Source organism: Halyomorpha halys, unplaced genomic scaffold (genome assembly GCF_000696795.3).
Source record: "Halyomorpha halys isolate HHAL.00 unplaced genomic scaffold, Hhal_1.1 Scaffold952.1, whole genome shotgun sequence".
Taxonomy (NCBI): domain Eukaryota; kingdom Metazoa; phylum Arthropoda; class Insecta; order Hemiptera; family Pentatomidae; genus Halyomorpha; species Halyomorpha halys.
The window spans coordinates 82,342-106,260 of NW_027109235.1; the positions used below are offsets into that span (position 1 = coordinate 82,342).

At 27.7% G+C, this 23,919-nt stretch overlaps 2 protein-coding genes across 2 annotated transcripts; one reads left to right on the plus strand and one right to left on the minus strand.

The window, feature by feature from the left end:
- The first annotated feature begins 305 nt into the window (after positions 1-305).
- cpa (F-actin-capping protein subunit alpha) lies at positions 306-1,777 on the plus strand. The gene has a single exon (XM_014431232.2). The coding sequence runs from the start codon at positions 440-442 to the stop codon at positions 1,301-1,303; it is 864 nt and encodes a 287-aa protein (XP_014286718.1). The 5' UTR covers positions 306-439; the 3' UTR covers positions 1,304-1,777.
- Positions 1,778-5,751: 3,974 nt separating this feature from the next.
- Positions 5,752-18,542, minus strand: LOC106687371 (uncharacterized). Its single transcript, XM_014431231.2, has 6 exons — positions 18,391-18,542; positions 16,084-16,169; positions 13,574-13,639; positions 11,068-11,169; positions 10,212-10,411; positions 5,752-7,689 (listed from the first exon to the last, which is right to left on the minus strand). The coding sequence occupies exons 1-6, from the start codon at positions 18,444-18,446 to the stop codon at positions 7,525-7,527; spliced, it is 675 nt and encodes a 224-aa protein (XP_014286717.1). The 5' UTR covers positions 18,447-18,542; the 3' UTR covers positions 5,752-7,524.
- Positions 18,543-23,919: the final 5,377 nt, after the last annotated feature.

The window sequence follows — 23,919 nt, forward strand, 5'->3', positions numbered from 1 at the left end:
AAAACATACTGATAACGATAGGAAACGGAAGATTAAAAGAAACTGAAGTTTAAAAAAAAAAGCAATCCACTTAGAGCTCGGTTTAGTCCTTACATTACAGTGACAGTTGGTGAAACGAAGTTTCAAAGAGAGTTTCGATAAAAGAAGGGGATATTTCAGATGTGTTTCACTGGGAAAATACAGATTCGAAAGAAACAATCACAGCTGGCACCTCCTCCTCACTCGGTCGAAAACTAATTCAGAGGTTACATGGCTTTGTCGGGTCTGGTTCGTAGTACAACTGGCGGCCGGCTAGGGAGCGCTAGCAGCCGCACATACACGTCCGAAATATTTGGGGTGGGTGTGCTACGTAGTCTCCTTGTTCTCAGTAGGTTATGTTTTGTTATTTTTGTTAAATAAACTTTAATATTGTTCTTCTTTACTCTCTGTTCTTACAAGTATGACTTTAGAAGGTGAAGAAACTATAACGGATCAAGAAAAGGTGCGAATCGTTTCTAATTTTATATTACATTCGCCACCGGGAGAGTTTAACGAAGTTTTTAACGATGCAAGGATATTATTAAACAACGATACCCTTCTCAAAGAAGGAGCTCTCGGTGTCTTCGGACAGTATTGTAAAGACCAGCTTACACCTGTGAAGATTAAGAACAGTGAGTATCCAGTCTTGATTACAGAACATAATGATCTAGGATCCAACAGGTTTTATGATGCAAGGACAAAACAGTCATTTAAATATGATCCATTAAGGAGAGAGACATCTAATTATGACTCATGGGAAGCAGAACCTGGTACTGAAAAGTGGAGGTCAGCTTTAGAGATCGAATTAGATGCATATATAGCTAAACATTTCGAAAGTGGATCAGGTAGTGTATTTTCTAAAAGAGAGGATGGAAAAGTAAGCTTGGTTGCATGCATAGAAGCTCACTTATTTCAACCAAAAAATTGCTGGAATGGCTGTTGGCGATCTCAGTGGTTTGTGACAATAGATTCTGATAATGCCGATGTGAAAGGTGTTTTGAAAATTCAAGTTCATTATTACGAAGATGGCAATGTGCAGCTTGTCAGTTTGAAAGATATTAATCAATCACTCCCTGTTGTCGACGAAGAACAGTTAAGTAAGGCTTTAATTAAAATATTCGAAGACTCTGAAACTGAGTACCAACAAGCGATATCTGAAAACTACCATACGATGTCAGACACTACTTTTAAAGCTCTAAGGAGGCAGTTACCTGTTACTCGTTCAAAAATAGATTGGAATAAGATGGTGTCTTACAGCATTGCCAAAGAACTCAAACCCCAGTGATGCTGTATTATAATTATTTAAATAAATGTTTTCTTATATATATATATAAATAATTTATTATTGACATTATTAATATTTCCCTATTGTTATACTTCATAGCTATTAATTGCTTACTATTAAATGAAGAATTGTAACAAAGCTAGGAAATGAATTTTCAAGAATGTATTTTTTTTAAATAGATTTATGAATGTTATATAAAGTTATTATCTGTCTAGAAGTCAATAGAGTCGCTGGTGAAGGTGTAAAGTAGTTAAGTATATATTTATATTATTTTATTTTATCACTTAATCGCTACTGCCAGTTAAATGAACATTTAAAGCCTATATATGTTGAATTTAATTTATGATAATCTGATAACGTTTTTGTTGTTTAAATTTCAATTAGAGATAATAAACTTGTTTCATAATTTTTATTTACGCATAAAATGCCAATTTTCTGTTGATAATAACAAATAAATACTATGTTATTTGTTCATAGGATGTATATTTAATTCATAAAACCCTTTTTCCTAATTATGTTTACTGATTTACGTCACATATATGAGTCATGTCCAGGAGAGATAATTCATGACACTCAGGTTTCATGTGAAAAAGTAAAACCACATTTGACCAAATAAGGACATAACCAACTAGGCATAACTTTATTTAGTAATATGAATTGGGAAAAAATGTAAATATGGTTTATATTTTTTTTATTTTAATGGCAAAATATTTACTTAATAGATATTCAAGCTTTAAAATGGCCAATAATTACTGTTAATAATCAGTAAGTATGTATTCTTTCATTAACAATTAGTAATTTAGTCCTTGATGAGTTCATTTTTAATTTGAGTTAACATTCCATATAAAATGATTTGCAAATAAGAAAAAATGTTTATAATTTTAATTACAAGGAAAACTGTAATGACGAGGATCATTTTAAAATCCATAAATGTACATTCTGTATTACCTCAAAAATAAAAATAGATGCTGATTGAGACAAAAAAAAAAAATGAATCATATTTCATTCATGAACAGGTGTGGTTCTCCATTATATATTAATTTAGAAAAGAATTTAAATTAATTAAAATACTTGTTTTACAAAAATGAATTGAATTATTTTAAATATTAAATGGCTGTAAAATTGCTCTTAACATTACATCTGCTAAGTTTTGGTTTTATATTAAACATCATTTGAAACTGATTTTTATGATGCTACAACTCTACATCCTGTGGATAAGATAACATTTCTCTGAAATTTTCTAAATTTATTTGTACTTAACCTGATAATATTAGTACTGTGGAATTATTTAATTAATATACAACAATCATTTCATAAATTTTAGTAAAATAATTAATGTTTTTACAAGATCCTAACTCAACAATATAAATTCAAAATTGTATATTCATTTCAAATCACAAAATTATTATTACAGATTAGGTTAAAGGACTAATAATTTACTGATTATAAAAATTCAACATTTTTTATGACAAAAGTATAACCTTCTTATAGTTGATTTGAATATTTTAATAAACTGTTTTACTGTAACATAGAAGGATAATCGTACAATATGGTTACAGCGGTTTAAGAAACTCAATTTGTTTATATTTTGTGATAATATTTGAAAATTTAAGAATCAAATTTCAAATTTATGAAATTAAAATAATATACCTAATTATTCAGTAGAATTTTTATTGGATGAGTTGTCGTGAAAAAATATTCAAATATTCCTCATTAAATTTCTTTATTATAATGTATAATTAACAACATTTTGGGGTCATCAGCTCATCATCAAATAATCTTAATATAATTATATCCTCACATTTGATAATTAAACTGTTCTCCTTATTTAGTCTTTGGTATAATAGTCACATTAATCATATTGCTGTCAATTTTTTAATGAATTAATAAATAAAATTTCATATATACGAAATAAGGAAAAAATAAAACATTCATTCATTATATCAATATAATGGCTTCAGTTTTCTGCTTATTTTTATATATATGAAGTTTTATTTATTAAAAAATTGACAGCAATATGATTATTGTGACTATTATACCTAAGACTAAATAAGGAAAACAGTTTTATTATAAAATGTGAAGATATAATTATATTAAGATTACTTGATAATGGAATGATGGCTTCGAAATGTTTTTTATGATACATTATAACTTACCTCAAATAATTATAAAATAATCTAGTAAGAAATACAGATTACACAAAGTTTTTCTTCAATGTCGTAATCAAACTAGATTTTTTTTCTTTGTGAAAAATATTAAAATATGGATCACATAATATTAATATAGGCCTGCTGTGGAACATTCTTTTAAATTAATGATATTATCAAAAAGTGATAATCATTAAAAAGTAATAAAAGATAATAATTTACAAAAAAGTATAATAATTATAACTGTTTTTTTGAGAATCATATTATGTTTATATAGATACTCATTTAAAGCAGAAACTGTTTTGAATGAATATTACAGATTTTTATTGATATATTTCAATTCATTTTACTAAACTTACACTCTTAGTTATTTTATTAAGCACACAACATTGATCTATCTTTTATTTTTTAAAATAAATTTATAACACATTAGAAAGGGAAATGTTTTGAGCTGACAATTTTTTGTTAAAGTTTAAAACTTTTTTTTTAAATTTATTAATTGACATTTGTAACTGTATTTACATAAAAATACATCTAGTAAATGTGAATTAAGATCATAATGGAGTGATACAGGATTATTAGAGAAACTACCTATTGGTAACACTCTAATTATATTTCTACATTAGGTCTTGTGGCCTTCTTCTTTTCAAGTGCCTTGGAGTATCTTCAAGAATGGAAGAGATAGCAAGGTTAGTAACTAGTGGGTTTGGGTGGTTCTAAGATTTTTAATATTGCTTAAAGCATCTTTTAATTTTTTTTTTTGTCTTTTGAAAAGGATTCTACCCAACATTTTTAAATTAGTTATTTCTAGTAAGATTGAAAACCTATTATTTGATGATAGCAGAGACCATAATTTTTAAGAAATTCTAATAGAGAATACATCATCAAATTAAAAAATACACCTGTCACATTGGTTACTTTGCTACAGCAACGTCCATTTTTTATTTTTTATCATTAACTTAGTGGTATTTTCACTTAAAAATTTATAAAAGAATTTTATCTTAGCAATTATTTTAAGATATGTTTATTTACGATATGGTTATAATAATCCCATAATTTAGTAGCAAAAAAAATTATATATATGTACTCTTTTTGGTCGCAGTTTAAATGAAATGGTTGCAATAGATTGCTTTTTATGCCTATGTTACGAACTTTTTTTTTTACAACCATAAAAACAATGCATTGACGATTGAAAAAAATCGTGAATCAGACAACTCGATTTTGGAATATAGGTGTTCCTAGAAAAATACCTTATGCATGCATTAGTGAAAGTAGTGCACAGAATTAGATAAAATCGCTATGAGACCAATGAATGATCAACCTTCACACTCCCTGAAAATTTCATCAAAACTGGATTAACGGTTTATGTCTGAACTAAAATATGACTGACAGAAACGGAATCAAGTTTATTCCTTGAAGTCTAAAATGCATAATATGAGAGAAAATTTTGATTCTGATCACATCTCATTTTTTTCTCATTAGCTGCTATATTGCATACATATGCAACTATTACTTGCCCTTTAGTGGTAGTGAGAATACAATAGTTGCATATGTTTATAAGATTTACTGCATACTGTATCAAAGGTTTCATAATTAAGTTGATAATTGACCATGAATTATATTTGAGAAGATCATTAGGGATGCGGTCAGTAAAGAGCATAGTGCCAATGTTTTGGCCATAATTGCTACGGGCTTACATATTTAATAATTTAATTATCATCATATTTTTTTAAATATAAAATTTCAATTTTAAATAATTTCCTATTTGTGCATATATTTATTTAGTTGATTTTCATATCAATATTATTTTCTTTTTTCATTTTTAATTTTAATACCACTACATTCTCTGCATATCATATACACTTTCAATACTCTTATATTACACTGTGCACTTTCTTCAATACTAATTTTGTACCTATATTAACTGTTATCTTATTATGTTTCTTTTTATTCTTTACTCCCATTCAACCAATTTGGTTGTTAACTTGTTTTTGTTCTTAGCCATGATAGAGGCCTGAAATTCTGGCCGAAACGCTGCCACTAATAAATAGGTTTTAACTTATTTATTCTTCACTAACCGCACCCCCAATCATCTTATACATATCATAGGTTGGATTAGATGATGGTTTGGAACTAGGTGAGAAATAATACAAGGAAAGTGAAGAAGAGTATAGTGGTTTATGAAGTGGAGATAGGATAGAAAAAAAGGAAATATAAATGATTTAAGGATAACATGAGATATGCATAAGTTAAAAAAAATAAATAAAAAATGACTAAAAAGGTTAATTAAAATATAAAACATTTAAATAAACAATATCTAAAATATATTTGAATTAATAATTAAATATACAAGGTTTGCAATTATATTTATAAAAATGTCTAAACATGACTACAAAATATCACAATACAAGTCAATATTTTAGGTCTATTAAAGGCTAATTATGAAGGCATTGAAAAAAGACTGTAATAACAACTAATTTTGTTTTCATTTTAATATTACATGAGGATTGTTCCAACTATTATCAAACTGGTAGGCGTGTATATGGAATAGAAGTTTTAGAACAGAAACAGTCTGGTAATGGTCAAAATTCATGTTGGAACACACAAATTAAATCAATTAGGAAATACTTTTATCACAATGGTAACCTCTCATTTTTAAATAGTCAAATAGTTTTCATAGGCAATGCCTTTTATAAAAATAATATTTATAATTTATTTACATTAACTAATGACTACATTTTTTTAGTGCTAAACTTTTATTAAAAATACATCTTGTTCTTAGGTAAATTTAAAAAAAAAAATTGAAACATTAGATTTATAGGCCAAATTGCTTAACAGTCAACTCCTAATTTTTTGCTGGTTACTATCCGTAGGTACAAACAGAAATGATGTGTTATTGGCAGTGAATAATGTTTTAGCAAAATTTAATAGCAGATTAAAATAAACTGTTTTCTAAACAAAAAACAAATGATTGCAATCAAATTAAAAAAAAAAAATCCTATTATTCTTTTCTATACAATCACATATTTATTTAAGAAAATTTATTACTTGTTCCTAATATAAATTAATTTACAGATTTATTGTACATTTTTTGTGAAAAATTATGTTTTTTACTGGTTCTATTACCTTTTCTTTTAAATGTGGGCAACTCATAAGTTTCGGCTATCAGTCGAATCATTTCACTGAATCCCGTGGATGATCAGGAGTTGACTAAATATCAATAAATTGTCTAAGAAAAATAACAAGATACATGTATAATAATGCTATTTAATTAATTAATTAAATATAATGTTGTAAAAAAATATTTTATCAAATTTAATCAAGGTCTGAATGTCAGTAGTGAAGTTTAATTATATCTAGAGTTGGGCAAAAATCAGCTATAGCTAAAACTAATAGATAAAGTTGCCATGGATACAACCCTTATTCATGAATGAAACATTGATAAATAAATATCGTAACCATGGCAACTTTAGATATTAGCTTCAACCATAGCTACTTTTTTACCCAACTCTGGTTATGTCTAGAGACAGAATTATCATGAAATAACAAATGTAATTTACTTGCTTTGTAGGAACAGTTGTTTTATATCTTTCAGTTTAAGTCATTTAAGGAATCAAATTAATTACTTTGTAAATTTGTGTGCGAATGCTTAATATTTTAATGAAATAAATTTAAATTAATTTTAATTATAAAAAACTTCTGACTAAATTTAAGAATAAATCCCTAAGGTGATGAAATAGGACAAGTTTTTAACTGATTAAAAACTTATAAAAAATATATATATTTCAGGCACGTACTGCATACCTCATACAATTGTTACACTTTTTTGTTGCATAGACTTAAATTTTTTACAGCACGAAAATGCAGTCTCTAATCATATCTGAACTAGAATAGATCTAATAGCAAGTTAAAGAAGAATGTTACAGATTCCAATTTTAAAAGACCTTGTTTGTTTTCATTTATCTACTTAAATGAACTATTTTCACTCCCAATCAGTTTGTATATTGTATAAAACACTTGATGTTTTCAGTTTATAAATATGTATATACACTAAAACATTTAATCTATAAAAAATTATTGCATAAACACTTTCAACAGCAACACTAAAAGTAATGAAGAATAAAGGTTCATAGGCGAAATGATCGTTGCTAAATTTGGTGAATTACAAAACCCAATCCCAGTTAAATCGTTTGGATGCTTATGGACCCCCATTTGCTTCAATAAACTGCCATACGGAACCTGGAAAAAAATATCAATTAATTGAATATTAATAAAATATAAACTAAGCAGAGGTTCCGTGGTGTTATTGATATCTGTTGCTGTCACTAACATTTTGTATAAACTGATATTTGCTGTAAGGATTTGGTAGATAGTTTTTAGTAATATCAACTATATTGCACTTACATGACAAACAGGCATCACAGATATCTGTCACCTGGAATCTCTACTTTATTTAGACCTCCATCAGGTACAATATATGAATGAGATTTAATTTGTCAAAAAGTAAGTACAGGGTATCTATCAAAGTAGGTTGAAAAAATAACTGACCAAAAATAGCAAAATTTTCTCAAACTAATATTTTGTTAGGCATGCATTAAACACCTCATTGGGCATGCATTAAATACTAATGAGTATATATTAATAACTATTACCATTATTTAACTTGTTAAAAGTTGTTGTGGCCACCGTATGAAAGATAAAAAATTAATTTGAGTCAACCCATATTTGTTTTTTAAACATACCTATATATACATACATGAACCATAATGTTATAAATTTAATATCCACTTTTTTTATGAATAGTTATTGTTTATATATCAACAGTTTCATTTTATATATCAACGTTCAATATTGTTCATTTGTTTTGTTGAAGCAAAAAGAAAGCTAGCCAATTTTGTACAGTCAAATATGGAGTAGGAAATATTGTTCAAAGAGTCAAGATGGTGGCACCATTCTGAAGTTGATAGAATCGCTGCCATGTTGAGCAGATTAAAATATTTTCAACTTTAGTTATTTTCCTATCATGATTGTATTTACAATAAATTTAAATAAAAATAGAAGAGGAAAATAAGCATTAAGGAAAAATCTACATAAAGAAAATCATAGACAAAAACTCAAAACCGTGGGGCTACAATCAATGTTTACATCGATTATTAAAGGTTCAGAACAAAGCAAAGGAAGAAAGACACTTGTTTGTGACACTGGAAGCAGGGGTGCTTTCCATCGTTTTTCTACTGTCAGTAGTAGATGTTTAGAAAGAAGACATGAAGTTTCACGAGTCATTCAAGAAGATTACATAATTTGTTAGTTTTGCTCAACATAGAATTTAAGTATATTTGTAAAAGTAACTAATTCTTTTAAAATTCATTGTGTTCTGATTTTCTGGGAAACCCGCCCTGAGATCAATAATGTTTAATAATTTAAAATAAAATTCTCAATCTACTTAATACTTTATTTATTCATTTAAACCTTGTAATCTTCTAAACTATATTTTAGATCTGAGAATAATAAAAACAGTTAAAATTCCTTATAATTATTTAAATAAATCTAGAATATTACAATATACTCATGTATATTTATGAACGTGTATATATTGATTAAATGTGTATATTTATGAACATAATGTAGAAATTGTTGTTTAAATGTGGTATTTGCTGAATTGTTGTATTAATAGAAATTAAGCCCTTATACACTAAGTGTATAACAGTTTAATGCTAGGAATGTGGACTGTCTCCCCACAGTAAATCCTAGTGAGTGGACGTCATCACGACACTCAGTAAATTTTTTTATGGTTGCGGCATTAATGCTAACCCCATAGTGGGACATACTAGCAGTACACAAACCATACTACTATACATCTAGAACATGAGATCACTTGGAGACCTAGAGTTCCCAAGTTCAAATCTCGGTACCACAAACAATTTTTTTTAGTTAAAATGTGACCAAATAAGTTGGCATAAGGTCAAATTTACATTTTTTAAAAATATTAATTATTAATTTGAATTTTAAAAATTTAACTTGTACATATTTATTATTTGATATGATTTCAGTAATGTTTAATTTTGTTTGTAAATAGTATATTTTAGGAAATATTTAATTTTAATTTTACTTTTTTAATCAAGAAGTGATATTATTTTTTTTGTACATTGAGGAAATATGTCCGTTTTATTTATGATATTATACTGATATTTGGAGTTTTCTTTGTTCAAACATTTATCCTTCAAATATAATAATATTTATGGGTAAGTTTAAATTTAATACTGGCTGGTATTTTTGGAAAGTCCATTTTGAACCGCACTGCCACCACAAAAGCATTTATCAAATGTAAATATAAATAAACTGGGAGTAGGGCTAGTATATAATTGGACAACTGGATATAAAAACTGGATGCTTATTTAAAGAAATTTGGTGCACTGCCTTATTATGTTATTAAATACCGTAGTGTTTGGTCTTTGAGAAAAGATTTCATAAGCTTCCCATTACACTAGTCTGTGATGTATCGTGTACAACGGGATGTACATATGATTAAATAATTTAATAATTATTACAGAATAATCTTAAATAAATCTTTAAAGAAAATTAACTAATTAAACTACAACTCATTCTAATAAACTTTTTTCTTTTTTTTTTTATAATTTCATCACTCTGTATCACAAGTATGAAGTTTTTAATTGGATCTGATTGAGAAGTAAAATAAAAATATATTAAGAATTATAAAGAAGTATTTAACTAATAAATATAATGATGTCATAAATACATACTGTTTTATTCATATCTGTATGCGGATGTAATCTTGGTATAAGAAGACATCCTAGAGGAACATTAAAGGATGAAAATGAAAGCTTCGCTTTCAAATCGAACAAAACTTTAACATATTCGGAAGTTTTATTGAATCCATGAAGTTGTAGACATACAGCTACATTTTTAATGTATGGTAAATGGATGCATGGAAGATGAGTAACTGAAACAAAAATGCAAAACATTGTTGATAGTTATACAAATCATAAAATAGCTATCTGAACACCATGACAGTCCAGATTTAAAAATAACATTAACTAAAAACACTTCACTGGCTTTCTCATGATATTCCCAAAATGCAACAGCGTTTTTAATTGCATAGCTACAAAACATGGAAGCCAATAAGTTTAAGAAGAAACAAATTATGGCAGTTATGATATTTTCAACATTGAAATAACTTGATTTATCATATTTTTCCTTAAAAATTCTAAGAGGGATAAAAATAATTTTTTTAAAAAGGATTATGGATGTTTAAAGAGATTAACATTATTGGGACTTATCTTCCAGGGGGAAAAGTCCCAGTGGACTCTTCAAATTGTCTGTCGAGTAAATAAACTTTGGAAAATGGAATTGCTTTCTCTTATCACAGGTACACCTTACAAAACTACTTTCTGACCCATTTACCTCAAAAATGCAAATACTTGTATTTTTATCCTCAAGGCCTTATTAAGAGATTTCAAGGCTAATTTTTATGGTCCACAAATGGTAATGAAGGGGTTAAAAAGTTAGAGAATCACATACTTATATGATTAAAGTAATAACATAACAATTAATGTTTAAAAATAAAATTAATATACGTAATCAAGATAACCAACTTACCATTAACAGTCACAGTGACAAAAGGCACTCCATTATTACTAATATTAACACCAAATGCGGCAGGCAAGTCAAATACTTCATAGTATCCAATAGTTATACACACTGAAAACAAAACATATATTAAATTATTAAAAATAATTTTTTAATAACATTTTAAAAAAGTATGTTATTATCAACATAATAAGTTTATCCCCTTACTGACTGAATCCTGGACTATTACCTCAAACCAAAGAAGCTATAGAAATTAGGTATCTGAAGAGTATAGAAGGAAAAAGAAGAGATAAGGTTAGGGTTACTACTATAAGATGGAATAAACTTTAATAGAACAGAATACTTCTATTCTAGTAAAGAATAGAAACATGAATCAGGCTCTACATGCAACCTTTCCACACTGCTCGACGGTAGAAAAGGCATGGTTAAGAAGAAGAAATGTCATGCCAGGAATGAAGCAATAACTGCATATATAATAAAAAAACTGTGTACGTATGTGTCGGTAATTTCTTACATGACAATTTCATACTCATGGAAGCTAGTGCCTTACACATAATTTTTACATAGAATGAGATTATTGTTTGAAAATGTAGTATTTTTGCAAATTAAATTGGGGGTTAAGATAATCATTTTTTTTTTTAAATTGTGAAAACATGAAACTTCAATGGTTGTTAAGTCAAAATTATTAAAATTTTTAAACTATTCTTAGAAAATGTCAGCAAGAAATGAACCAGAACAACATTCTATAGGTTATAATATACATGTAACAGACATGTATAAGGCCAATTTAACATGAGTGAAACCACAGGGCACAGCCAGTTTTAAATAGATATATAAACAATAATTTGAATTGGAAGATCGTTGATAGACCATAAGTAATATATAAAAGGAAGATGCTCCGGGTGAGGTAAGAATAACTCAAATAGTAATTAAACTATTTATAGTGAGCTAACATTTGGCCCCTCTTTCAGGGCTTCATCAAGGCTAATAAAGATACAAACAACTAAAATAATGTAACAAACAGAAAGAGAAATGAAATAAAAATAAACTAATGTATGGCTAAAAATGGTTTAAAATATGTGAAAGTTTACATAAAAATGAACAAAGTTAATTAAAGAAAATAAAAATAATAATGTGCAGTGAAAGGTATATATAAAGAAGAATTAAAAAAAAGGTATTGTGCAATTAATGAAAATAGAAATAATAACAAACAAAAAGTAGATAAAATAAAAATACAATACACACTAAAAGACAAAAGTAAGGGACATAAGAATAAAATAAAGGTCAACAGAACAGAAAAATAATGAGCAATACAGGACACCCACTTTTTTAAATGACAGAAAGCACTAGAATGAGATAAAAGCAGATGAAGGTATCAATATGATAGGGGAGTGGGGGAATTTTACAGTTAATAGATGACACTATACATGAGAGCAAATACATATAAAATAATATTAAAGTAAGATAATATTAGGAAATATAAGAAAATAATAAATATAAGCAGACATTAAATGATAATATACATAATGAGGGGAAGAAATTGTATAAAAATATATTTAGATAAAATACAAAAATGGTTACTTTGTTACATTATTTTAGTTGTTTATATCTTTTTTATGAGTCATTCAGACCACACCCAGACTTTTATAATAATAATACGTTTCTTTTATAATAATTTGTATACATAAAAATTATTCCTTTCTTTATTTATAATCTTAGATACTTTCTTGAGACTGGTTAATGTTGTTTAAATAAATAATTTAATTTGTATCCATTATAGTCTCAACACATTTTATTGTTGTTGTAAGTCCGATGTTTTGGCCAAACCGGCCATCCTCAGGGACATCTTAATACAATTTTGGAACTAAAATTATTTAAACACTCAACTTCATGCTGGCTATTCTGCTCAGGTCAAAACAACAATTTCTAATTAGTCAATTTTCACATTAAAACCAAAATTAAAATTCATTTATCACAGTAACTTTTTTGTTAAAACTTTATTAATTGTTGAGATAAAATATTTGTGATTGTCCCTGAGGACAGCCGAATTGGCTGAAACGTAGGACTTGTAGAGAAAATAAAATGTGTTGAGACTATAATGGATAAAATTAAATTATTTATTTAAACAACATTATTCCTTTAGTTTCTGAATATTAAAAACAATATTAAATTAAAAAAAAAAAACTATGGAAAAAATAGTATCCACTGCCCGACTGACAATAAATTTACTCTCAGGTAGAAAATATGATTTCTTACATATGATCCAGCTGCGCTTGAGGATGAAGAAATCTCAACATGAGAATTAAGAAAAAACAATTGTACATCTTATCGAAAAAATCGGTAGCAACATTGCGGAAAAAATTCAGAAATAAGCAGATAAATATTTTTTTTTTTCGAGAATAAAGATATCAATAAAAGTTGTTTTACAAAAAGAGAAAAATATAAATATTAGATAGGATTTTAATAAAATTGTACATTAAAAACTAATTACAAATAATTAAATATAAGTACATACCATCCCCTATGGCATCTTCACAGCACATACAATAGTTCTGCTTGCATCCACATCCTGTATCCTGGTCTGAAATGAAATAATGGCCCCCAAAAAATTAGTATATATTATTATAAGGGTCATTATCTGATAATGTGTAAATCATATATCTATTCTATTTTCAACCTTTAACGTTAGTGCCAGGTATTGCAAAACTGTTCCATACCTTTCCTTCTAATATGGAGGTTATGATTTTACTTCCAAAATAGATTTATAAGAATTAAATAAATTTTTTAAAAAAAATATTGTTTTTTTCACTCCCTCCCCATTTCAGACCCTTATGTAAGGCTCTTAGAAATTTTTTTGTCGATCTACAATTTATTGTTTCCATTCACTAGCTGATTTAGTCAGTTATAAGATGAGGATCACATTAAAAATTATGTCTCATTATTTATTGTAGTCAGTAAAAAGAAATAAAATAAAAACTGTACGTCCAAATGTTTTTCCTTCAATCCCACATTTTAACATTTAAAAAAAATTTTTTGTAAAAAAAATTGCCATCATATGTGGCAATCCACAGTGATAGTAAAGTTTGCCTATGCTAAGATACTAAGATACAAAAGAGTTAACTAGTCATTTCCAGAAATATTTAATTTTTTTTTAAAAATTAGAATTATGGATCTTAAGACATAGGGAGCGAGGAGAAGAAAGAATATTACTGTTATAATAGGAAGCACCCTGAAGATGGAGGACTAGAAAACGTAGTTGTGTAAATATTTACTAAATAAATAAACTATTTTTTGGAAGGAGAAAATCATTAAATATTTGTATGATATATATTGAACCTTTCTGGAGTAGAAAATAGGTGAATTATCACAATAAATAGAATAAAATTGAAAAAAAAAATATTCGATAACAGTAAGTGACTTTAATTGATCTAATAAAGATGTAAATAAATCAAATTAGTTATATATTTGTACATATTTGTTTTCTTAAGGTAATCAAATATATCTGAAAATCCCCCACACTATCGTTTAGTAAAGTTGCCAAATGATGTAGTAATCTGGTGTCAAATGCCTCCAATCTGTCAGCATGTGTTTAACAGGTAGTGGTACATAACACTGTCTACATGTTAGTCTAGATGTGTCTGACAGTAAGTAATCTTGGGTTAGTCGAGTGTGTCCAATTCGTAGTCTGGTCAGTATTATATCGTGTCATCTGCAGCTTTGTGTTGACGTCTTCCATGTAAGTATTGTACTCTTAATTTGTTTTCTGATGTGTTGGTCCAAGTTGCCTGCTATTTATTTAATATTTGTATTATAATCAGAGAATACAAGTTGTGGAAGCAACCAAGTGGTGAGATGAATAATGCAGTTTTTGTCGCTTGGTCAGCTTTACAATTGCCCAAGAAGTCCTTGTGTCCACCAGGATATTGTGGATTCAACAATACCAATTCAGATGAACAAAACTGTTCGGTCAGTCCAATTTAACTTGAAGATCATTTGAAATGTGAGTATGAAATAATCTATTATCGCTACAGTTTTAACAACACTATCACTTTTGGAACCATCAGAGTATATGAGGGAATGTTCTGTATGTTTATCCAGAAATTTGTAGAAATATTGTGTGATGATGACTAAATCCATTCAATGATGGAGATAATGTTTTCATTTTTTCATAATTTTTTTAATCCATAATTAAAGGTAATCCTGCGTAATAGTGAAGGTACTATGCTACCAAGTAGGCAGACAACTTGAAATTAGAACTTTTTATGGTGAGAAGTGAAATCTGCGCATCTTCAGATAATGACCCATAAACATAAACATAAATAAAAACAAAATACAATAAATTTGGCTAATAATATAAATCTTCAGTGATAATTACTTTACAATAAATTTTGATAGATATTTAAAAAGAGCAAAATAGAGTGAGGATTGATAAATATATAGAATACAAAATAAGGATTAGGACAAAAATTCAATTTCTTTAAATGCAGTGTGACAATGACATTTGAATTGTGAGAAAAAAAAAAAAATTAAAATCTAAAGTTATACAGATAAAAGACATAGGGACCAAACTACGATATTGAATATAATAAACTTTGTTGTATAAGGTATAAGTATGAATTTTTTAATTAATGATAATTTAAAAATAAGTGTATAACATATTATTATTGTAGATAATAAATGCTGAGGAGGGCTCCGAAACTTTTTTTTTTATATATATAAAGGAATGAGAAATATTAGAGTTTATATTAATAAAAATTGTTTAATAAATTACACACCAGTGAAGATTAATATTATTAAAATTAGCGTTTCCAGTATAGGATTGAAATATATAATTTGATAAATTAGGCTGTATAATATATAATTTGATAAATTAGGCTGTATAATATATAATTTGATAAATTAGGCTGTATAATATATAATTTGATTAATTAGGCAATATAATATATAATTTGTTAAATTAGGCTATATAATATATAATTTGATAAATTAGGCTATATAATATATAATTTGATAAATTAGGCTTACGGTGAAATACAGAAGAGTACGAATCAACTACCTCATGTAAAGTGCTAAGTTTTTTATCCTCACTAATACTGATTTCTTCATTTAAACTGCAAAAAAATAAAAAGTTTAATGGATTAATAAACAAAAAAAAATATTCAAAAAATGAAAGTGACATAATTATTCCTAATCCTGTAATGACTCCAGAATACAAAATATTGGGTAGAAAAAAATTATTTCCTGATTTAGAAATACCTCAATAAAATAATTGTTTATCTCTCTATGCTTGTTTGTTTTTAATTTCTTATTTATTGTATTTTTAATAGAATGGAATAGTTATCTTTACTTTTCGGTTACAGAAAAAATTATCTAAAACAGTGTACATTAATTGAGTTCTCAACATGGAAGTACCAAAGAAACATTTAAGGCAGCTGTAAGCTGTTTTCATTTTATTGTTAAATTCCAATAAAACTGTAGTGACATTGCTTTTATCTGATGCCAGATGAATGATTATTTTAGAGCTGTGAACCAGTATGGTATGACTTAACTGACTTGACTCACAATCATCAAAAAAATATCGTATATTGAAATATGTTTATTTACTTATGAATTTATCCGAATAAAATATCTAGTTGTGTCATAAGAAATTTCAAATTTTTTGGGGGGTAGAGGAGGGGTGATATTAAGAAAACAAGATTGGATACATTGATAATTTTGAATACAAAAATAGCTATAAATTAGTTATTTCATTAACAATTAAATTTTCAAGTGTAAACAAAACAGAGCAAGATCTCTTTTGTGAATAAAAATCAATTAATTTAAAATTGATAAGCTAAAACCTCAATAGTTTAAAAATCATAGTTCATCAGTACTCATGAGAGCAATCACTGGATATCTGTTTTCAAGAACTTAGTCTACTATCTAAAAAGCCAAGAGATTAAAACAGACAAAAAAAAAAGGTCCTTCAGGAATCTTTTCAGGTCCTGAGCATTTAACCAGAAGGTATTGAAGAAGTTATTTCAAGGAAGTTAAAGGAAGGAGCCAAGAGGCATATTTTGATTAAGTAATAAAAAAAATCTAAAACATTTCCAATGGCACTATAAGATATTAAGATACTACTAACTTAGTACTTAAGTACTAAAACTCAAGTTCTCCAGAACAATGGAGAAATAATTCTTATATTTTAAGATATCAAAGAAGCCATTAACTGATAAGAGCTGTTTTGAAGTAAAAAGGCTTTGTTTTAACTTCCATTGTCATTTTGTTAGGAAAGTTGTTTGTTTGTTTCTGGTATAGGTCTCTATAAAATATACAAATTGGAATAGACATATTTCCATACAAATATTTTACATTATATTCAAGCAGATTAAATTGCAAATTCATTGAAATTTAATGGTTCAACATAATAACATAAAAAAAATTTGCCAATTAATTAAAGCATTCAATATTTTTAGAAAAAAAATGGAAGGCAAACTAATAACTTTTATTATGTATATAATATTTGTATAATATAATAATATGTTAATTAGTTTTTTTACATATTATTTTATTTAATTCAATAAATAAAAGAGGAATATAAATGAGAACTTTTAGATTGTATCAGTAGAACTGATTTTAATAATATTTATTCATTTTTTTAATTAACAATAATGAATAGAATAATTTATCAAGTGAATGAAATTACTCCAGTAGAATTCTTAGCACTAGTTAGATTCCATCTATTCACACATAGACGAAGAATCGTATATGGATTTTTTTATAATTTAGTTATAATTTACAAATAGGTATATATTTATATATCTCTGTAATATACATGCATACATATTTAACTATGTTAAAGAGAATATCATAAATGATTGTTTAAAAAAATGGAAATTATCAGGTTAAAAAAATAAATAAATAAAGGATGAGATAAATTTCTGACAATGGTCCTATTTAAACTAATGAAGAAAATAATGTCTTAATTAGAAAGCAAAAAATGTTCAGAATTTAATTGAGTTGAGTTCTCCAAGCATATTCGATAATAGGCAAATCTAGATGATTGTCAATATTAAAAATAATAATAAAATAAACAAATCAATACTTTTTTTAGTAAATAAAATAAACTTAATAGGAGGGTCACAGTGGACATATAATCAATTAGTGACACTCTCAAAAATATTCTTCTTAGGGGGAAATGTCTTTATAATTTACTTTTATTTGTATAAAAAATAATTATATTACTATAATTCCATAAAATGAAAAAAAAAATTCCAATTGGAAAAGCTTCTAAAATTAGCACACAGAATTCATTCACCCATAACACCGATGTCAATATAGAGAAAGTAATACCTGACCACATTGTGCATCATAAATCCGATGACAGTTAGCAGTATTAACTTCCACATGATAGTATAGATGTTCACAGATGTGCAACAGGCAACGACTGTAACATGCACGAACACACAAGCGAACTGAGGTTATGGGGACTACATAAAGGAACATTGCAGCTTACCCCCACCTCTCTGTCTTATTTGACAAAGATATCTGATGCAGGACAGGTCCTGGTGAAACGTGTGGGGTATGTAAATAAACAAATAAACACAAGCAGAGTAGAAAGAACATAATTAAAATAAGTAAAAAATATATAAATAGTTTAAATAATACAGTTCAATCTCTGTAATCCGAACTGGCGTTAAAAAAAAGGTATTTTTTTGAGAAAACGCAGTAGGCAACAATATTTTTGTAATCAAATAATATGCACGTTTGTAAAGGACATTTTTAAATTCCAGATCTATAGGCAGGTTATTGTTATCATTCGAAAATCGAAAAAGAAATTTTTTCTTACTTATTAACGCCACCGCAGTTGCTTGCACACAACAATCTTCTTGTTCGAACTCGCACGAAGTTATCTTTGGTTTCCTTGTTGCCTTGCTGTTTGACGACATTTTTTAGTATTACGAAAATGCGTATTTAGGATTTGCCAATAACAAAACAAGATGCAATTTTAATTCTTCAGGAGCGAAATATTTAACCTAAAAAACGTAGATGTAGCAATTCCCATGACTAGAAACTATATTTGGTAAACGTAACTTTTGAAAATGTAATTCAAGACAGTGTGATAAGCTAGTGGGACTTGGGAAAGACACCTGGTTTGAGTTGAGCAGAATTCCATTTTGTTCAGCTTTAAGATTCATATACTGCAGGTGCGAGAAACTGAAAGTACAAGAGCCCAAGAGGAGAAAAAAGGCAGTTATCTCACCTCAATTTTTGATTACTTCAATAAAAACTATGTATAATTACTAGCCAAAATTGATGAGTCTGCTAAGTATAGGTAGGGGGAATAAAAAATGGCGGCTGTTTCAAAGCGAACAAAAGAAATATAATTTTTCATTCGGGGCTCTATATCTTAAAAACTAGGAACAACACAAGAAAACCTAAGAGTACGTAATTTAAATAATAGTAAATTTGATAAAATATGAGCCCTAATAGAGTTATTTACGTTAAATATTTTTCGAGATATGGCTTTTTAAAAAGCAACGTTTCAGAAAAATATTGTACGGGACGTACTGAAAGATCAGTAGTTAGTGAATTTATATTGAAAAATTTATATCTCAAAAACCATTTGACGTACAGATGTCTATTAGCACTCAAATTAAAGCTAGTTTAATGAGCTATAAAGTAGTTTATGATGTTTATCTTCGTAGGAGTAATAGTTTACATGAAATTTGCTGAAATAAATTGATTTATAGTTGTTCGGACAAATTTTCATTTGCCAAATTTATACTCATATGTGAATATGAAAACTACTACCCCTACGAAGATAAGTGTCATAAACTACTTTATAGAAAGTTAAATTTCCTTTATTTTGAGTATTGGCAGACATATGTGCGTCTCATGCATCTAGATATATATTTTTTCAAAAATCAAACATTTTATACGAACAAATAGAAATTAACATTTTGTGAACTTATTTTGTCAAATATCATAAAAACAACAACTCCTACAAAGATAAACATAATTAACTATTTTGTAGTAAATTTAACTAGCTTTAATTTGAGCGCACACAGACACCCGTACATCCAAAAGTTTCTGAAATGGAGTTTTTCATAAATCAAACTTATTGTCCGAACAACTATAAATCAATTTATTTTAGCAAATATCATGAAAACTACTATTTCTACGAAGGTAAAGGTCGTAAACTTTTTTATAATCCATTAAACCAGCTTTAATTTGAGTGCTAATGGACATCTGTACGTCACATGTTCTTGAAATATAGATTTCTCAAAATAAATTAACTAACTACTAATCTTTCAGTAGATTTTTAAGAAATTTTTCTTTTTAAAAAGCTATATCTCGAGAACTATTGGATGTAAATAGCTCTTTTAGGGCTAATATTTTAGCACATTTACTCTTCTTTAAATAATGTTCTCTCAGATTTTCTAGTGTTGTTATTAGTTTTTAATATATAGAGCTCCGAATGAAAAATTAATGTTTTTTTTAGGGTTTGAAACAGCCGCCATTTTTTATTCCTCCTACCTATACTTGGCAGACTCATCAGTTTTGACTAGTAATTATACATAGTTTTCATTAAAGTAATCAAAAATTGGGGTGAGATAACTGCCTCTTTAATCCGAAACTGTTATAGACTGGAATAATTACATGCGTGAGTTATGAATCTTGGATATGAAAAATAAATTAAACAAGAAGATATGAGGACCAAATTCCATTGTGGAAATTTATAAAAGTTTGTTTACTAAACGTAAAAATAATTGTTGCCGAGAACCGGAAAGAAAAAAAGGCAACTTATGTGTGTTATTTTCTTAACGCAATCTCAACCATCTTCTCCTCATATACAGAAATTCGAATTATGAAAAGGACAGTGTATTGATAACAGTTTGATATTAGAGACTACTGCACGAATTTGTACATTTTTAGGATTTTCGGTGCGAAATTTTTGTTCATATTTTTAGTTTTAACAATGAAATAAATTTTATAAATTTGTTTGTGATGTGCGGATAGATCAAAAAGTTATACAATACTAAAAATTAGTATTTAGTTAAATCATTCATAGTACAAGGTTAATTATTCAACAAAATTGAGAAATATTCGTCATTTTGTTCCTGGTTCAATTAAATTAAATTTCAAATTAAAATATTGTTGCTCTTCTTCTTCCTCTAGCTCCTGTGTGCTATCAAGCGTGGAATCTTAGTCTCAGTTCATCTGAAGTTTCCAACATGCGAGGATTTAATTTCAATTCAAGTCTATTTCCCGTAAAATTTGATACTGTTTAATTTCTTATGCCTTAAAGATTCATTAGGAATCACTATTTAGGAGTTATAAATGAAAAAAAAGACATAATTCATTAATTTACAAAATTATTTAACAACACAGCCAGGTGTAAAAACCGTACTTATATACAAAAACATTTTTATGATCCAGAAGCTAAGATCGGAAGAGCACACGTCGAACTTGTAAGAGTTTCAGAAACGTCAGAAATGGGTTCCGTCTTGAGTGTGATAGAAACCAGAGATGGGCTAAAATAAGCCAAAGTTCAAACCAATAGCTAAAATTAACTTGAATAACGACGCTTATTCATGAATGAACCATACCCTTATTCATGAATGAACCATACCCTTATTCATGAATGAACCATTGATTAATAAATGTCTTATCCATGACAATTTTACCTATTAGTTTCAAATTAAAATTATTTTCAGATGTTCTATGAGATGGAATTTATGAATTATTTTCCCACTCACTCGACTTGCCTTACCACCTTGGCAAAGAAAAAAAATGTTTGTTGATCTTTGCCAATATCCTTGCCCCCAAAATGATCTTGATATAGAAAAAAGTTTGCAATGACGTGTAAATAGTTGACCGTAGATTAATAGGGGTATTCATGATGTTGTGTTAAATGTAAAATGTTTTACCATGTTAAATGTTATAACTATAAAATTGTGAGCAGCACTATATGAAGTCATGTTAAACATTAAATGCACAAGAGCCCCTAGCGGATTTTCTCAGCAACTTGTTGTATAAGCCTTTATGTTTATAACCTTCCTTCCAGAACCTCATGTTATTGTTTACTTCAGTTTTGATTTAAGTAATTAATTAAAACATGCCTAGAGTGAGTGAAAAGTGGAATTTTTTTTAAAGTTTAGCTTATGAGTGTCTTATTGATCTTCAAACTTGTGAAGAAGAGAATGCAGATGAGCTAATTGACAACTGTATTGAAAGTCACAACAACTAATATGGCGGCGATCTCAACTGGTCTATTGTGTGACGTCATCCTCGATTTAACTGACCAAGTAACAGACTCTCAGCCATGTTAAATGTTATTTCGTTTTACCACGGCAAAAGAAGGCAATTTTTTTCGATTTAACACGAGTTTTTCCATTTAACACGCTTTAACATAGATCATGAATACCCCTAATATGTGGAGAAGATGGTCGGGGGTGCGGTCAGCAAAAATTACTCAAATATACGAAACTTATTTATTTTTGCCGACGTTTCGATCTGAATTTAAGGTCTTCATCAGGGCTTCTGGTGTTCCACCGGGTAACATTTTATTTTACATATGATCACCGGGTAATATTTTATTTTACATATGATCACCGGGTAATATTTTATTTTACATATGATCAACAGGTAATATTTTATTTTACATATGATCAACAGGTAATATTTTATTTTACACATGAGCACTGGGTAATATTTTATTTTATATGAGTCTATGATGAGTCTGCCAAGTGTAGGTAGGGGGAATACAAAATGGCGGCTGTTTCAAAACGTTAAAAATAATAAAATAATAAAACAATAAAAATAATATTTTCATTCTTTATTAATTTTTAAAAAATCTCTTTTAAATCTTAAAATTAGGGAAATCAATCAACAAATTGAATCCCTAAGCTATAAAATTTCTAATCTTTCACAATGACTTACTTCCGTTATGGGCGAAAATAACATGGCCCTTCTCAACAACAGTTTCCAAAAAAAATGTTTTATCTATCAATTACACAAAAAACATACTTTTATTTCCAAATTTGATAATATTTACCGATCGTCTTTAAATAATAAAATCTACCCTAAAGGTAGTGAAGAATGGGTCCATAATATATCTTCCACCTCTATTCCCCCCAATGACGTCAACATTTTAAGTTTAGGCCCTAATTTCTCTACACCTCCTTCAAATGTTTCTCACCTTATATCTTCTCTCATTACCGATTTAGAATTTAAAAAAATTCATTTTTTATTCGGAGCTCTCTATCTTTACAACTACCAACAATTATACAAAATTTAAGAGAGCATCATTTAAAATAGATCAAATTTGCTATAATGTAAGATGTCTATTAGCACTCAAAATTAAAGCTAGTTTAATGAGCTATAAATTACTTTATGACATTTATTTTCGTAGGAGTAGTAGTTTTCATGAAATTTGCTAAAACAAATTGATATATAGTTGTAAACTACTACCCCTACAAAGATAAGTGCCATAAACTACTTCATAGTAAGTTAAATTTCCTTTATTTGGGTGTTGGCAGACATGTGTGCGTCATATGAGTCTAGAGATATATTTTTTCAAAAATCCAACATTTTATAAGAACAACTTGAAATTAACATTTTGTGAGTCTATTTTGTCAAATTTCATAAAAAATACTACTCCTACAAAGATAAAAATTTGATAGTAAATTTAACTAGCTTTAATTTGAGTGCTGGCAGACATCTGAAAGTCCAATGGTTTCTGAAATAGTTTTTCATAAATCAAACCTATTGTCCGAACAACTATAAATCAATTTATTTTAGCTAATATCATGAAAACTACTATTCCTACGAAGGCAAAGGTCATAAACTTCTTTATAATCCATTAAACTAGCTTTA

Excerpts from the sequence above, each read along its gene's own strand:
- cpa (XM_014431232.2), top strand. The coding sequence starts at position 440 with ATGACTTTAGAAGGTGAAGAAACTATAACGGATCAAGAAAAGGTGCGA.
- LOC106687371 (XM_014431231.2), bottom strand. The coding sequence starts at position 18,446 with ATGTGGAAGTTAATACTGCTAACTGTCATCGGATTTATGATGCACAAT. Across the intron at positions 13,640-16,083 it reads GTACTCTTCTGTATTTCACC|ACCAGGATACAGGATGTGGA; the intron begins GTAAGCCTAATT and ends ATTTCATTTCAG. Across the intron at positions 11,170-13,573 it reads TGAAGATGCCATAGGGGATG|TGTGTATAACTATTGGATAC; the intron begins GTATGTACTTAT and ends TTTTGTTTTCAG.